Genomic DNA, 16,895 nt, shown 5'->3' with positions numbered 1-16,895 from the left:
GAGACTCCATCAGACAATCTCTTGCTTTGACAGATGTGGATATGGGGAATATATATTCCACAACCTACTTTCCCACTTTCTGGGTCCCTTGACCCGTCTGTGAAAACCTTAATAAAGCCCCCCCATCTACTCTCGAGGTATCTACCTACCCCTTCCACCACATTCCCTATTATCCCCTCTTGAATTAATTGTTTAACTGACATATCCACATCTGCCTCAGCCCAAAGCCACTGTGGGACAGGTGGCCAGCACACAGGGGGAGCTATACTGACATTTCCCAGTCCTAGCTCTCCTATGCATTTCTGAACAGATTCCAAGTAACTGACCTCATTATGCCTGCTTTGACCTTTCTCAAATTCCCAACATTGAGACAGCAGAACACTTGAAGGTAGAGCTGAGAGGCTGCACCAGTGAGAATGGCCCTCTTTTATACACAGCTCCCCCTGGCGGGATTGGTTAATTATTACAAGCCAGGAGAGGGCCTCCTCCTGCTACATTAGTAAGCATCAGAATCCTAGTTTTTAGAATTAAGTCTTAAATCCAAATGTTGTTTTTTCCCCTCAAAATTCAGAGGGGTTTTTCCCCATACTTTTGAGTTATTAGATTTCAGAGCTTCATTCAAAATTCAAACTTGGTTTTTCAGAATTCAATACTTTTTTCTCAGTTTTTTCTTCGATTTTCAGAATAAATCTCAGATTTTAAACTTTAAACTCAAGATTAAGATTTAAATCAATTAAGTTTTTTTTCATAGCTCAATTTTCTAACTTAATCTTAAAAATACAGAATTTCTCCCTCAGAAATAAAGTTTTCTAACGAGATATCTTTCTTTTTTCGGACTTTTCTTCATGCGTCTCCTTTTCCTTCAAGGTATTTTGTCCCTCATGCTCTTCCGTAGATGATGTTTAACTTCTTCAAAGTGTGACTTTTGAGTTTTTCTCTAATAAAACCTTTCTTCTGTGTTTTTTGTGTGTTTATTTGAACATATCTCTCGTTTAGCCGCTGTGTTGGAGGTGTTTTTTCCCTCTCTGGAGCTCCGGGGCGACGCCGCCCCTCGCCGCCCCACACCGCCCCTCGCCGCCGGGGTGGAGTTTCAGCCGCGCCGCCGCCGCCGACAGCGGAGAGAAAAAAGTCGCTTTCTGGCCTTTTCCCCGTGAGGAGAACGTCTGGTCGTGTCGGGGACTTTACGGAGGTGGCTGTCATCGTCCGAGGGCCGCCGGGAGGAAACGCGCGCAGACAGACCGAGGAATCCCGCGTTCAGGTCGGAGTCTAAAAGTTTCTAAACTTTAGGAAAAGTTTCAGGATTTCAGCCAAAAGCTTCCGTGACGCCCGTGAGGGCAGCGGGGAAGCGGCGGAGGCCTGTAGAGTGTGGAGACCGCACAAAGTGAGCGAGCAGAGGCAGGAAACGGAGTCAACACACACACGTACACACACACGCACACGCACTAACGCGCCGCCGTGTACAGTGTGGAGTTGTCCCACGGTCCGTGAAGGCGTCCCGGGTGGTGTTTCCCGGTGCTCGGTGTGGAGGGTGGAGGGTGGAGGCGCTCTGAGCTCCAGAGGACGCGGAGTCCTCCTCACTGCTCCCCGCTCTGACCTCCAGCTCCCGGGCCGTGTCGCAGGCTCGGCCCGCCCGCTCTGCTCCGCGCTGGGCGTGTTGCACAAAATGTGGCCTCTGGGTGTAAATTCTTCTGGTGTGGTGTGTGTGTTTCTGTGTGTGTGTGTGTGTGTGTGCACACACTGCAGGTTTCCTCTGCTCTTGCAGGCATTTACCTGCTGGAAACCTGTGATCCTGATTAAAGGTGTTCTAATAACAGTGTGCACGCGCACTGATCGGTCAGGCTCGTGCACGGCTGGAAACACCTCACCCACAGTCGGCTCGAAAAGAGAAGTTGACACATGTGACCCGAGCCGGGCGCTTTATTAATAAAACGTCCTGGTTCGTGGTTCTTCAGCTGGGTGAAGTTGGAGGGCAGGAGTTTCCTCAGCCGCCCCGCCATTGGCCTGAGGAGAAGTCACTCAGCTCCTGCAATGAACTGTGGGAAATGATGCCAGAGTGTGAGCCTGTCAGTCTGCAGGCAGCCTCAACACTAAACACCTAATACCAAATAAAAACTCCCCAGACTGCTTATTTTAACCCTCTGCAGGGTCAGTGTTTGCCTATTGGTTTGTGCTTACAGCACAGTTATGACCCTCTTCAGTCACAAAGGACATAAATGTCTACATCTGTAAAAAAACATTTTGGCAGAATTAGAGTATTTTGAGGATTTTAACCATTTAAATTCCAGTGTGTTCCGTGGCTCTCAGTGTGACTGATGGATACAAACACTGACGATCTTTATGTGTGTGCTTTGTGATTAACAGTGCTCCTTCTCTGACCTCTGACTTTCACTGCTGACTCTGTTGTCATTTTTTAGAATTATTTTTCATGTTTCTGACTCTGGTTTGAAATGATTAGAGTTGTCAGTTGAGTTTAGTTTTGTAATAATGTCATTTTTTGGATCGATATCACTTTTATTCACATAGTTCTCATTTTGTAGTTGCGGAGAATGGAAACATCATTTTTTGTTGTTCAGATATTTTTTTTTAAATGAAATCTATGCGATGCAATATATTGTGTAGCCTTATTCTTTAATATAATAACACTTTAGTAAATCTTCATATTTAATTAAATTATATTTAATAACATTTTAACCTCATATGAATATTTTCCATTCTGATTAACTATTTCCTGATACAAAAAGCATAATCCATCAAAGGTAATAAATGGTAAAAAAGTTTGACAAATCCAAAACTAATTTATAAATGGAAAAAAGAAAAAGATCCCTCAGCTACATTTTATTAGTGAAAGTTATCAAATGGCCATTTCTTGAGTGGAAATCTTCAGTTATTGACTGTTTGGTGTTTTTGTGCAGGGCTAATATCAAAAGATGTAAAAACAGCAACAGTATGAATTCGTAGAAAGTGTAAAGTAATTGAAGTGGACATATATGGATGTATTTGTTGTTTTCCTGTTAAATTCAGCAGACGATTCACCTCCAGTTGACGTAGCCTTGCAGTACGAGTGTTCACCACCAGGTGGTGTGTTGAGTCCTTAGTGAAGGAGCAGGAACGCTCTGACTCGGTTACATCATGTTATCACCCCGCGACACCGTTTACCCTCCTGAACACGCAGCGGAGGACTGTTGAACCATGAGAGATGAACACAGCGGCTTCAAGCAGCGACACGTTTGAGATGAGTCAGAAAACTGATGTGGAAATATCCGTGTGAAGACCTGAGGCCGGGCCGTGAGCCGGGATTAACAGACAGAATACCTCCCCAGGCTGGCCGCTGTGATGAGGAGCCTCACTGTGGCTGTGTTTACCGTTACTTAATTCCAGTTATGGTGTAACTTAAATTCATAATTATGTGTTTTCCTGCTTCTTCCTCCTTTCTTACACTTTTTTTAAAGGTGAGTTTTATATAGATTGGAGTTTGCTGTGAGCTGTGTAATGCAGAGAACAGAAAGACGTACATAAGAGGTGAAGTTATTGTAGACACACACACAGGAAATATCAATACAGACACAGGAAATGTTAAATTCTGTAGAGAATACAATAATTTGGAGGAATAGTCATTGTAAAGTATGTGTTTGATAACACACCTCACTGAGCATCGAGGTGTTCCTGTTTCCTGCTGAGCTGAAGAGAGCAGACGTCCCTCCTGCAGAGGCTGCAGCCACCAGCACCCTGCATGTGTCTGATGCTGAAACGGTTTGTAGATGTCTGGCCTCAGTCGCACATCGGAGCTGTCGGAATGAATCTGCTGCTCCGCCCTGGTCTGGGACCTGAACACACCCTGTATGACTGAACCGTTAGTCACTCAGCTGGCTGCAGGGACAGATCCCTTTATAACGCGCTTCAGAATAAATCCAGATTGGGGGATGTTCCCATTTATTTTGAAGTAACAGATAAGGTAAGGTAAGGTACTTTATTGGTCATTATACAGTGAATGTACAACGACATTTGTTCTCTGCAATTAACCCATCCATCGATGCCACTGAAGCATTCCGTATGGAGCAGTGGGCAGCTGCGGGGAGCGCCCGGGGACCCATCTCCAGATGGAGAGCCAGGCTAATGGTCAGATCACCTGACTGGAGGATTGACGTACGGTGCATGTTATCGGTGACATTGTTAACAAACTAAAGAGTCCTAAATAACGATAAAGAGAGCGGTAAAAACTGTGTTATCTCCTACACCCAAACTAATTAGCGCTCCCCCATCACCTGTGGCTGCCACTGAACACACCTGGTACGCCTCTGTACTTCTGACCACTGTGAATAAACAAAAACAAATAAACACAAGTGACAAAACCAACAAATGGCCCGACACACCCCCAGAAATGACATTGACAGGGTTCTCTTTAAACGTGCTTCCAGACCAGGTGAGTCGTCAGGAAGTAGTCAGAGGAAGATCAATAAAGAAGTTAATGTAAGATTCTGAGATGCTGCTGGTGGGAAACGCAGTCTCACATGTGGTCATCACAAAACCAAAAAGAAACAGGCCTCAGTCACAGCTAAAGAGAAAACACACTGTTATCTGGAAGAAGAAGCATCAGAGTGCATCAGCCAATCACATCAAGTTTCATCCAGATGGAATCATGATCGGCTGTTCAGTCTTATGTCAAAGCGTCTTGATGACACCAAGCTAACCGGGCTCACCGGAGCTGTGTCGATGCTTGTAATACCACGTTGTACCACAAGGTGGTGTGTTAACTTGCTCTACCTGCGTCCTCTTAGCGGATTCTGATGAGATCGAGCAAATCGATGGATGAGAGAAACGGTGCTGAGATTTTCCCCTGAACAGGCGTGTGTGTGTGTGTGTGTGTGTGTGTGTGTGTGTGTGTGTGTGTGTGTGTGTGTGTGTGTGTGTGTGTGTGTGTGTGTGTGTGTGGTGTGTGTGTGTGTGTGTGTGTGTGTGTGTGTGTGTGTGTGTGTGTGGTGTGTGGTGTGTGTGTGTGTGTGTGTGTGTGTGTGTGTGTGTGTGTGTGTGTGTGTGTGTGTGTGTGTGTGTGGGCAGCGGTTAGTGAAGCTCAGGTGTGTTTTCAGGAGGCCATGCTGACGGAGCCGTGCTGCCGCTCTGTTTACAGTCTTGGAGAAGGAATGCTTGTTATTTGGCGAGTGTCACAGTAACTGTCACTCCCATGTTGTGTTTATCTCCCACGCTGCGGCCGCTGCACCGGGGACGGAGCTGTCTAAACTTGGCCCGGGGACACGATCTCTTCCTTCCTGTGTGTGAGCCGTGCAGCAGTGACGACCGCCTCCCTCCTCCTCATGGCTTGTTGCAGTTGTTTTCATTTTCACAAGAGATTTATTAAACTGCTGCACGAAAAGACATCGATCCTTTTTCTAATGAAGTGTAAAGCTCGAAGTGATTTCTATTACATCTGTCATGGCCTGGGGCCATATTCCAGGTTTACCCTGTGCTGTGTCACCTGGGATAGGCTCCGCCCCCTCAGCAGGACCGACCTGTTGAGTAAATGGGTGTGAATGAAGTGCTGAGGTGAATTGGTGGCTGTAAAGTGTCAAACTGAGCATCTGGCTGTGTTTGCTCTGTGATGACCTGGCTCCTGTCCAGGCTTGATCTGCCTTCACACACTTCAACACACACACACACACATACACACACACACAGACGCCGCTCAGCGATCCACCAATCACAGTGGCTCCTGGTCGGTTTACTGCAGCAGACCACGCCCCTGCGTGGAGCCAGCTGCTGGCAGCAGGGAGCAGGCTGATGTTCAGTAAGATGTCAGGACTGCGGCGTCGCTTGAAGAGCTATTCCAGCCTTTCGTCCAGCCCGGGCTGTGTGTAAAACACACACATTTCCGTGGTGTGAACCAACACAAACTGCTGCAGACGTTAACAGTACGGTGTGTACTCTGGCTTCAGCTACACTGTGTGGGGCTGGTGGTCATAATGTTGTGGCTGGTCACTGGAGGACAGGGTGTGATCAGGGAATTCACTGAGCTGTGGCTCTCTCTCCTTGCAGTGACTATGGGGAACATGCAGATGGATTGAGTTGGACGTGGAGGCTTCAGTCACCACAGTGCTAATCCCTCCTGCGCCCGCCGCTCGCCGCTCGCCGCCGCTCGCTCAGATGTGTGTCAGTGTGTTGCTCCGTGGCCCACACTCACACTCACACACCACTTAAGGAAACCTGCTTCTCATTCCGGCATGCCGCCCAGACCGGGCCGTAGTGTTTTAACTCGGCCATATTTGGTCAAGACATCATGTGCCGCCACTACTCGGCACAAGAAATCATTTGTTTTCGCGAGCAGCAGGTTCCCAGGTCTGCGGCAGATGCCTGGGGGGTTCAGTCAGCGGGACGGGGGCCGGCGGGCTGCCTGGAGGCGTCGCATCCTTCACTTTAACGCCCAGATCCCTCCTGTGGCCTCAGGGCTCATTAATATCTCCCATAAAATTTTTTGAGTGATTTCAGACAGGATGGAGAGCAGGTTGAAGACGCTGGCCGCCGCTCTGCTCGTGTGGATCTTTCATGATGATATTGATGAGTTAAACTGGGAGTTTGTGTGAAATTGGCTCGTGAAACTGGACTTTTGTGGCTTTAAATGCTGCAGAATAAGACCAGTTTATTTGTACCGAGCGTTTTACACTCGAGGCGTTTCATGTGTTTGATGCCGATTGGGGAAAAAAATGCAGAACTGTGCAGAAAGTGTTGGAGGCTGGAGTGAAGTGCTGACAGGACGGCGGTGTCACACCCGGCCTTCAGCAGGCTTTCCAAAATAAAACTGCTGACATCGCTACATTTCCAGAGCTTCTTTACACTCATCAGTCTCATTTGTGAGGTTATTTCGGCGTCTTTCAGACCAGCTCCGGATCTGAATGTGACAGTTTCACACCCCAGTGGTGCGGCCTGGCGAAGTTCATCACGACGGCTCTTAATTCTCAGCTGCTGAAGGATTTGGAAGTCTTATCTCCAGAACGCTGTTCTGTCCAAACGGCTTTGCTCGCCGCTGTCCTGACTGAGGGCGAAAACCGCCTCCGGCCTCAGATGCTATCAGTCTCTCTCCATCCTCGCATTCCTGTCCTCCGCCGGGACGGGCTGCTTTTAGCTCCCGTGCTGGCCGCCGCCGCCGCCATAAGGCCCAGTGAAGCCTCTCTTCCTCCTCCTCTCCCTCCGCCTGCGTTTCGGCGCTGGTATTCCAGAGGAATGTGCAGATGAATTCCTCCGCTGGGCTGGAGGTAGCGCGCCAGCTCCACGCTCATGGAGCGGCTAAATGCGTCCTGGCGGCTAATTTTGGGGTTGCAGAGCCCACCTGGAGCCTCGGCGATCAGACAGAGCTCCCAAACAAACCGGCGGCGCTTCTCCGGGAAGCCGAGGCCCGCTTCCTCCTGAGTGCGCTCGGCGGCGATCTGCTGGACGTCGCAGATTTATCCTCATGGCGTCACTGACGTGAGCAGTACCGGCCAAAAGAGACTCAACTCTGATAAATCAGGTTTCCGTGCTCAGTAGATTTAAAAGAATCTCAAATATGGAAGGAAACTGAGGCGGACGGCTTGATTCAGACGCTGTGAACTTTGGGACCCTGTCAAAGTTTTGTGAAAAATGTGTCCTGAAATCGGAGAGAAGAGCCTGAAAGCCCCTCACTTTGACAGCTCCAGCTCCGCACAGGGATCGCAGATTTTAAACACTCTGCTGAAATTAGTGGTCGTTTGTACAAAACAAAATGATTGTTCTCTTTAAAAAGTACTGGTGTGACCTTTTCACGGCGTATTATTTTGGTGACTTTAGATCCGTGTTGTTGAGTCTGAGCAGGAAATCAGACCTGAACATCATCTGTTGGGCTGGGTTAAACGATTATTTTTGTAATCGATTAATCTAGGAAATAGTTCTTCGATGCATCGATTAATCTAACGATTCATTTTTAAATCCGTCGCGGAGCTCCTCTCCGCCTCCGTGTTTATGCGGCGGGTCCCCGTGCGCTCCGCGGCCGGCACGGAGCGCGCCTCAACCCGGGAGCGGAGATCCGGACCTCTCCCGTCAGCCTCCGTGGGGCAGCTCCGGGCCGTTTACCCAGTCGGCCCCAACTCGGCCCCTGGAAGTCAGGCACCAAGGCACCGTGACAGCCGAGGCTGACTCAAAGTGCTTCTCTGCTGGGGAGAGGAGCTCCAACATTATCCACATCTATTACGGGATCTTTTCTTCTCCCCCAACTTGCTGCTACTTGATGCCGCCGCCATTTTTTTGATTCTGAGACGACGCATCGACGTGCAGTTTTTGCGTCGACGTCATCGATTACGTCGACGCGTCGTCCCAGCCCTAATTATCTGCATAGGTTGTTGTATTTCTGAAATCATCACATTGTTATTCTGCTCTTTGTGCTTCTCATTCACTAAACCTCTGTCAGTTATCACCGTTTGAACCCTCAACGTTTTGTTCCTCATCAGTCTGCAGTGGAATGACTGGATTTCCCACTCCGGACGGCCTTTTTATGATAAATTGATGTAATATTTCGGAGTATTTGTTGAAGAATGCTTTGTTTGTTGCAGTGTTTGGAAAGAAAACTTGCGATGTGTTAATCTTTCGTGTTTGTTTTCGTGGCGAGTTTGGCACGGTGAAGTGGGTGAAATGTGAACCTGTCAGAGGACTTGAGGACTCGCGCCTGCTTTCTAGGATCGTTCTGTTAATGTGGTCATAAGTAGGGCAGTGCGTGTTCAGCGGCAGGAAACGCGAGCGCTCCCTTCTTCACCAGGTGAACCTCGCTTCTTTTGAGGGGCTTTTCCCTCAAACTGGCCACACTCTCTGGGAATGCGCCTCCCTCGACCTTCAGAGTGATCTGATATCTGTACGACTGCCTCAAACAGCAATAATTATCCTCATTTCCTGCCTGTTTTTGGGTGAATTCCATCGTCCGTTTCCTGTTTACTGGAGGAGGCAGAGCCGTGGTTACAGAGATGTTTGCAGGAGGAATGAAGAGTGAGGGCGTCGGCGCCGTGTGTCACCTCCACGCCGTTTCCCCTCGTGACGTTCTGGTTCCGGGCCGGGCGGTTCCGTCTTTGTCCGCCCGTTCATCAGGTTGACATTATGAGCAGCAGCTGTTTCCTGTCTGCACTGACAGCTCGGCGGCGGGGCGTGGGCCGCCGATCCGGACCCGGCCCAGACGTCGCCCATCTGCCTGCCGCCGGCGCCGACGCACCATGCACGCTCTGACTCTGCCACACTGTGCAAGGAAGGCAGACACTCGGCAGCTCAGGAAACTGCTGCAACAAGCAGCGGCGCAGGCGATCGCCATGCCAACATCCACAAACGCATCGCTAAACGCTGAGCGAACTGCATCTGCGCAGCGCTGTGGGCCGGTCGGGGGGGTTAGGCTCTTCATGAAGGTCTGAGGGTTTCAGAGAACCGCCGTCGGCTATTTGCATGGTGCGTTTTCTAATTGTGTGCAGGCAGAGGTCGACACAGCGGCGTGAACTCCGAGTCAACTGCTCTTAACCACAGACACTTCTTTCACTTTGCACTTGTGGACTCGTGCCGTGATGCTCAGTGAGGTGCTTCCTCCAGCAGGAGCGCCGCACGTTTCACAAGTTCATCATTACTGCAACACACCGCTTTTTTTAACATATTGTGAAAGACGGACTGACCTGAGATAAATATACATTCAACATGAGCTCTGCTGAAAACTGCAGCCTCACGGCAGGAGCACGAGCAGAACATGACGACTGACCAAAACCACATGAGTGCGCCACAGCCGGCCTCGGCCAGGCTGCAGCCCGGCAGCAGGGGCTGCTTCATCTGTCATGAAGAAACGTGCCGAAGTTTGAGCCGGTATTGTAATCGTGTGAATTATGTAATAACTTATCAAACCGGTTGTTGCATTTTGGAAGTGGCATTCCAAAAATGTAACTGCATTTATTGGAAATAAATAACTTAATTCTGCAGGTTTTTTGTAATTTTTTTCATAAAAAAAGAGTCAAGTCAATGGCATGCTCGTCAGTTATCCGTTGAGGATGCATTCTGTGCATCGTTAGTTATTCCTGTTTTATCACACTTGTTTGCAGGTATTTCATTCTCCTAAATGGCTTTTTTCAGGTGTTGCAGGACGTCTTTATTTTCAGTAACGTTTCGGTGACCTCTGTAGTTCTTGGCCGGACGTGGAGCTGTCTGGGACCGGACCGTGTTGATGTAGTGGACGTTTTGACGTCTCGCCACGCTCCCTGCAGCCAAAGTGTGTTTTTCCTGGCACCACGAGATAAGTGACGGCGCTGTTCCTCTGATTGCCGGCGGATGAAAGCGGCGGCGGCAGTGGCGTCCGCCGGGGTCTGAAGGGAGTGAGATAGAGTGATGGACGGTATCGGAGCGCTGCTGTCGGTGTGAGGCGGAACGGGAAGTCCAGCCAGAGGAAGCACGCTGTGTTTAAAGATGCTTCTACGTCTGGATCAGTCGCTCAGGCCTCTCCGGGCGTCTGTCAGATAGAACCAGTCCGCATTCAGGGGCCGTCTGTGTGGGGTTTGCATGTTCTCCAGGAACTTCCAGTTTCCTTCACGATCCAGAGACGTAGATTTGAGGGTCAAGTCCTGGTTTATGTGCGTCCCGAATGAACCGGGCTCTGTGTTTCCGCCCGGCGGGTGGACGTGACTCCGAGGTCAGCGTGTAGGAGGGGAGAAGAAAAAAACACACAATTCACTGAACAGAAGGAGAGCTCTTCTCTGACGACGGAAATCTCTCACTCTAGTTAAAATATGAGATAATGCAGCGGCTGCAGATCCTGATCGGTCGCTGTCGGTCTTGTTTTTCACGTCTGAAGCTCGAGCAGAGCGCCGGATTCTTCAACATGCACTGCTGTAGCTGCTGCGACGGCGCACTTCCTCTTTCAGGGCGGAGAGGGAAGTACTCAGTGAAGACTCTGCGTTGTGAGACGAGATAAGAATCAAACAGGAGCCGCGTTCGTCCTGCTTCTCAGCGCCGTGGAGCGTCTCTCGCTCCGGGACGGCGGCGGAGGAGCTCTCCTCTTCCTGTCAGCCGAACGGAGCGACCCTCCTCTGGCTGCGCCGCGGCCGGGAGCAGGCCGAGGGCTGAAATGCCCTTTTATGGCGTTGTGGGGCTTTTTAAAACAGGAAGTGACATCAGGATGTCCGATTGAGACCTCAGAGGAACCCGCTCGCTCCAGAGAAGAGGAAGATCCGAGTCAGTCTGGAGACCAAGCCACAGACACCTGAACCCCCCCCCCCCACACACGCACACACACACACACACACACACACACACACACACACACACACACACACACACACACACACACACACACACACACATACCACACAGAAATAGCTGAATAGCTGCCGAATGCAGATATTATTTCATGTGTGACACCGGGATGAGAGGCGTTCAGCGAAATAAAAAGTTGCAGCAATAGGTTAGTTATGTAATGGATACAAATCAAAATGTGAGATATCAAGAGAAAAATGTGGAAAAACAGGGATGGAGCAAGTTCTGGAACAGTCTGACCTTCTCTGAACTCCAGTGTCAGAATTTTTATAGTTTTAAAAAATGTTTTTAACTTGATTAAGAGACAGAAAGAAGCAGAAGACTTGGTTAGAACTGGATGGATGACAGTATTCACATATTCAGTCTCTGTGGTCCACATAAAGACATTTATCGTCTCACTGCAGTGACGTTCTGAAGGTTTGGTCTGAACGTGGTTCTCCAGCCGCTCACACCGCTAGCTGCTAGCGCTAGCACTCTCTGCCCCTGCTAATTCAGTTCAACTTTATTGACGGAGCGTCAAACAGCAGTCCTTTCAAAGCCAAAAGAGAGGGAAGGATATTGGTCACTGCTGACAGTCACTGTTTTCCTGAACTCCTGTTGACGGGCTGATTAACTGGAAGCCAGCGGGCTTCTCCCTGGAAGAGCTGCCTGCGTCAGTCTGCCTGCCGGTTCATTCGCTCTGTGTTTTCCTGTCATTTTTCCAGAGATAATGAGAGGAAAGAAGCACCAACTCCTGAATTTTAGAGCATCTTCCTCCAGCTGACAGCAATGACGCATTTCAACGTGATCTCACACTTTCCCCTCGCACACAGATCCACTGTAAACACTGTGGAAACATTAAATAAGTCAGTTGTTTACTGGTTTATTCAGTGTTTTATTCCAGATTCTTGTCATTTAGTCAGTGACAGACGTGCTGGGTTGAGGTTTTGATGTGGACAGATGGGATCTGCTCCTCTCTGATTCCCAGATTGTTGGAAATATTGCTTTATTTTCTCTTTCTGACGTCTTTAAAAATGCTGAGGAAGTCATGATGCTGGGAAGGTTTTGGTTCTGTTCTGTCCAGGGAGCAGGAACCCAGACTTCCTAGTCTGAGGGGGCAGCAGAGCCGTCACTAAACACTGATTTCCGTCAGGCACGCTCCACTCTGTTGTCCCGCTCAATTACAACTGAACTATTGTAATAAGTATCTTTTAAAGCATTCTGGGAAAATGTGTGAGAGGACAGGGAGCATTAAAGATCCTGAAGGAGCCCAGTCTGCATCCAGTGGTGTAAAATAAAAAAGAGAAAGAGATTCTGTTTACAGGGACTGAAAATACTGTGTATTTGTCACCTTTTGATATTTTATCAGAACAGATAAGTAGTGAGTAAAGCTATAAAGACGCTCCAGGTGCCGACAGCATACAAAGGCTTATTAATATTTATACATATGTAAATATAAAGACTAAAGCAGGTATTAAAGGGTCATCAACTCAAACAGACCTGCTCAGAAGGCTGAACGTTGCTTTGATTTGAAGTTTAACTCGGGAGAATGTGATTGAGCTGGGCTCTCGCGCCTTGTGGAATAAACCTTATTCACTTTGCTGGATGGAGGAGGAGCATGAGAACACATTTCACTGCCACCAATGTTACTTTAACGGCCTTCCGGCAGGTTCAGGCTGAACACACGGCTCCACTCGCAGACGGAAATGTCCACCGGCTTCTAATTTTACCTGCGTCCCGGTGCCGCTGCAGCTCCCGGCGCTCGTGTGTGTGTGTGTGTGTGTGTGTGTGTGTGCTTGCCCCTCCTGCCACCGTGGGGGCAGGCAGGGGGGCGGTGTTGGTGTCAGCTGGAGGTGTCAGGGTGTCTGTGTTGTGACATTCGGCCCGCCGCCCGCCGTCACTGCCAGATGAAGACCTCACTTCCTGCAGGCTCCCGCCTCTCAGGACTCTTCTGTTGACCATCGTCTCCAAAATACTCTGAAAGTGTTCTGACTTTTCTAATAGATGCGAGCTCGTGAAGATCAAACTGTAACTGAACATTTAAATGTTTTAATAAACATGAAATGTTAATAACGTATGAAATGCTGGACGTGTGAGAGAAGAGTGCAGCCGCACTGTTAAAGGGTGAAAGGTCATGGATTGTTTTTATTTTTTCTGATCTTTCTATATGTGTGGTGACCCTCAGTTTCCTGCCACAACTGCGTTTCTCACGCTCTCATGTTCGCCAAGACTGAACGGAAGAATGCAGAATTCCCTGAAGTGATGGAAGTACACTTTCACACTGCAGGACAGCGACGGCAACAAGCTGTGTTTCGGACTCGTTGTCTTGTGAATACGTTAACTTCAATGTGCTCGTATCCTTCTGCAGGTGTGAGTTGGGCGGAGGAGCAGAGCAGCAGTCATGGTGGCGCTGTCGCTGAAGATCGGCGTGGGGAACGTGGTGAAGACCATGCAGTTCGAGCCCTCCACCATGGTGTACGACGCCTGCCGCATCATCCGGGAGAGAGTCCCCGAGGCTCAGCTGGGCCAGCGTGAGGCTGAGACACACACACACACACACACACACACACACACACACACACACACACACACACACACACACACACACACACACACACACACACACACACACACACACACACACACACACACACACTGGATGACAGATCAGCGAGTATTACGGCTCCGCCTCCTGACCAATCAGATCTCCTGGAAAATGACCCGCCCAGCGTTGGAGGGTCCTGGATGGTGAAGAGGAGACAGTTTTCATTAAGACATCATAAAATAAAGCCGTCGCTTGAAGGAGGTTCTGCTTCTTGTTCTTCACTTGATCCTGAGGAAATGGAAAATGTAAACTGAAGAACGCCGAGGAAGCTCTGCTCTGGACGGCTTCTGGAGGAAAGAAAAACCCAGTGGTCAAAGTTCTGTTAGTATCGTCCCATCAGTCAATGCTGCACAGTCTCACCAGTTACACAGCAGGAAGTGATGATGTGTTTGAATCCTTAACATTTATATTTAAAGTGCGGCTCTGCTCCTTGTGGTGGAGGAAGCCGCTCTGCTGGCCGGCGCTCTGGCGGTGCAGACCTCCGCTGTGCCCGTCTTGGTCTCGATGAATTTTCTGGTCCCTCCCAGAAACCATGACGCATGTTTTCATTTCCTCATTAACCCGCTGAGTGTTGAAAGTGAAATATCTCTGACAGTTTGAGACCGTTTTTTTCTAACCAAAAGAACAAAATCAACAAAACAAAAAAGAACTGCTGCTGCTTCTTTTGAGATTGACTCCTGTGTTGTTGAGAAGATGTGTGAGTCTTCAGTTCTGCATGTAACAGATTACCTCTGCCTTCCTGAGGGGTCGGATGAAGAGAGACGGTGCTCTGGGTTTGTACTGTCTGAGCATTATCGCAGTATCTTGACTGAACTGCAGTAAACAACGCTCCCAGGCCGCAGTGACTCAGAAACAACACCCATAGTGCAACAGTGCCGTGCTGCTGGGTCTAAGACCTGAGGCTTGGTTTTATTGCTCCGGTCTGCTCTGTTCTCTGTGGGAGCTGGCGGCGAGCCGCTGGATCTGCGCCGTGTACCTGCACGGCGGGACGTCGCTCCTCCCTTTGAGGGTTAATGCGATGTAGTTTTAGGTTTCTTTCATTTGTTCTCATGTTTTTAAAGTTGTTGGTCTTCGTCCCTCCCTCTGCCAGCAGCCTCGTGGAGGCAGAAGTTGTGTGAAAACGAAGTGAAACTGGCTGCAGTTGGTTTGCAGCTGGCCCGAGGACAGAATGTTCCAGAATGAGCTGAAACGTGGACGATCTGCTACCTTTCCCCCCCGGTAGATTACAGGCTGTGCAGCAGAGCAGCCGGCCGGCCGGCCGCCCCGCAGAGCAGGCAGAGTTATGTCTGCGTCGACAGAAACGCTTCGCTCGGCCTGTCCCGACTCGCTCTGGAGAGGCGGAGTGAGGCTGGCGGCTCGGGGAGCTCCGGTTCTCCTCGCGGTCCTTCTCCAGACCGGCAGGCCCGGATCCTCGGGGGGTCACCGGATCAGATCCTCACCCAGTGATCCACTGACCGGGTTCACAGGCAGCGGAGCATGAGACGATAGCAGCTCACACACACACACACACACACACACACACACACACACACACACACACACACACACACACACACACACACACACACACACACACACACACACCAAAAATCACAGTGACTCAGTCAGAATGTGTGTTTCCTGTTGCAGCCAATGACTACGGGCTGTTTCTGTCTGATGAGGACCCAAAGAAAGGCATCTGGCTGGAGGCCGGCAAGGCGCTGGACTACTACATGCTGAGGAATGGGGTGAGCACACACGCACACACGCACAGTCTTGTATTTCTATCCTTGTGGGGACCGTCCATTGACTCCCATTCATGTCTAGCCCCTAACCCTGACCCTTACCCTAACCCTAACCCACACCACAATAAAGCCTAACCCTAAAGAAATGTTTTTGCACTTTTACTTTTTTCAGTAACAACATGGTCAAGAAAACACTGTTTCTCCTACTTAGGACCGGAAAAAGGTCCCCACAAGGCACGTCGTTTCACGTTTTGCTATCCTTGTGGGGACATTTGGCCCCGACAAGGATAGAAATACAAGAACGCACACACACACACACGCACACACACACACACACACCCCGTTTTAATGGTGCAGCATGCAGAGAGCAGCAGTGTTTAGCGCGTGAGGTCTCAGAGAGTCGGTATTCTTTTATTTTGAGTCCAGTTTGTTAGAATTTCTCGTTTGCTGTCAGACTAGACAGTTGAAGAGTTGCAGAGATCATGTTTCAGAAATATCTGTTTGACTAAAAATTCCTCATTACGGCGGGATTTGATGCTCTAAGAACTGTCGTTGTGGACCGCTGTGTCGTCGTCTGTTGCTGGAGGGAGACTGAAACTTTTCTGCAGACTTCTCTTCATGTTTTCGTCCAAATTTGAAACCTTATTTTAAAAAACGGTTGATGAGTGTCACCAGCAAGATTGTTTTATTCTTCTCTGTGTACCTCGGAAATCGGGATGAATGTTGAACTTATTTCTGATTGCATGTAGAAATGCTGAGAGCAGAAGTCTGCGTATTTAATCCGACACACACTTTCACATCATTGCCTGAACCGGTGTGTGTGTGTGTGTGTGTGTGTGTGTGTGACAGGACACTCTGGAGTACAAGAAGAAGCAGAGGCCTCTGAAGATCCGCATGCTGGACGGCACGGTGAAGACCGTCATGGTGGACGACTCCAAGATCGTCAGCGACATGCTCATGACCATCTGCGCGAGGATAGGTGGGTTCGGAGACGCCGTCGCCGCCGCCGCCGTCGCCGCCGTCGCCGCCCGCCGCCGCCGCCGCCGCCGCCGCCGCCGCCGCCGCCGGCCGGTTTCTGCTGCGATCTGAGCCGGACTCGTCTTTCAGGCATCACAAACTACGACGAGTACTCCCTGGTGCGAGACCTGGGCGAGGAGAAGAAGGAGGAGACCACAGGGACCCTGAAGAGGGACAAGACCCTGCTGAGCAACGACAAGAAGATGGAGAAGCTGAAGCAGAAGCTCCACACGGACGACGAGCGTGAGCGAGACGCCGAGCGGCGCCGAGCGCCAGCGGGGCCGCCCCGAGTCTGACCCAGTCCC

The 16,895-nt window shown here is 49.7% G+C and overlaps 1 protein-coding gene across 1 annotated transcript in view; it reads left to right on the top strand.

Moving 5' to 3' along the window:
- Positions 1-1,084: 1,084 nt before the first annotated feature.
- The window catches only part of tln1 (talin 1), a 39,693-nt gene continuing 23,882 nt past the window's right edge, over positions 1,085-16,895 (top strand). The window contains 5 exon segments of the mRNA XM_030084234.1: positions 1,085-1,258; positions 13,613-13,775; positions 15,479-15,576; positions 16,423-16,552; positions 16,681-16,833. Of these exon segments, the coding sequence (XP_029940094.1) occupies positions 13,646-13,775; positions 15,479-15,576; positions 16,423-16,552; positions 16,681-16,833 (511 nt within the window). The 5' untranslated portion in view covers positions 1,085-1,258; positions 13,613-13,645.

This window comes from Salarias fasciatus (genome assembly GCF_902148845.1).
Source record: "Salarias fasciatus chromosome 7 unlocalized genomic scaffold, fSalaFa1.1 super_scaffold_4, whole genome shotgun sequence".
Classification (NCBI taxonomy): Eukaryota; Metazoa; Chordata; class Actinopteri; order Blenniiformes; family Blenniidae; genus Salarias; species Salarias fasciatus.
The sequence above is the reverse complement of the archived record's forward strand: the minus strand, read 5'-3'. Positions and strand labels throughout refer to the sequence as shown.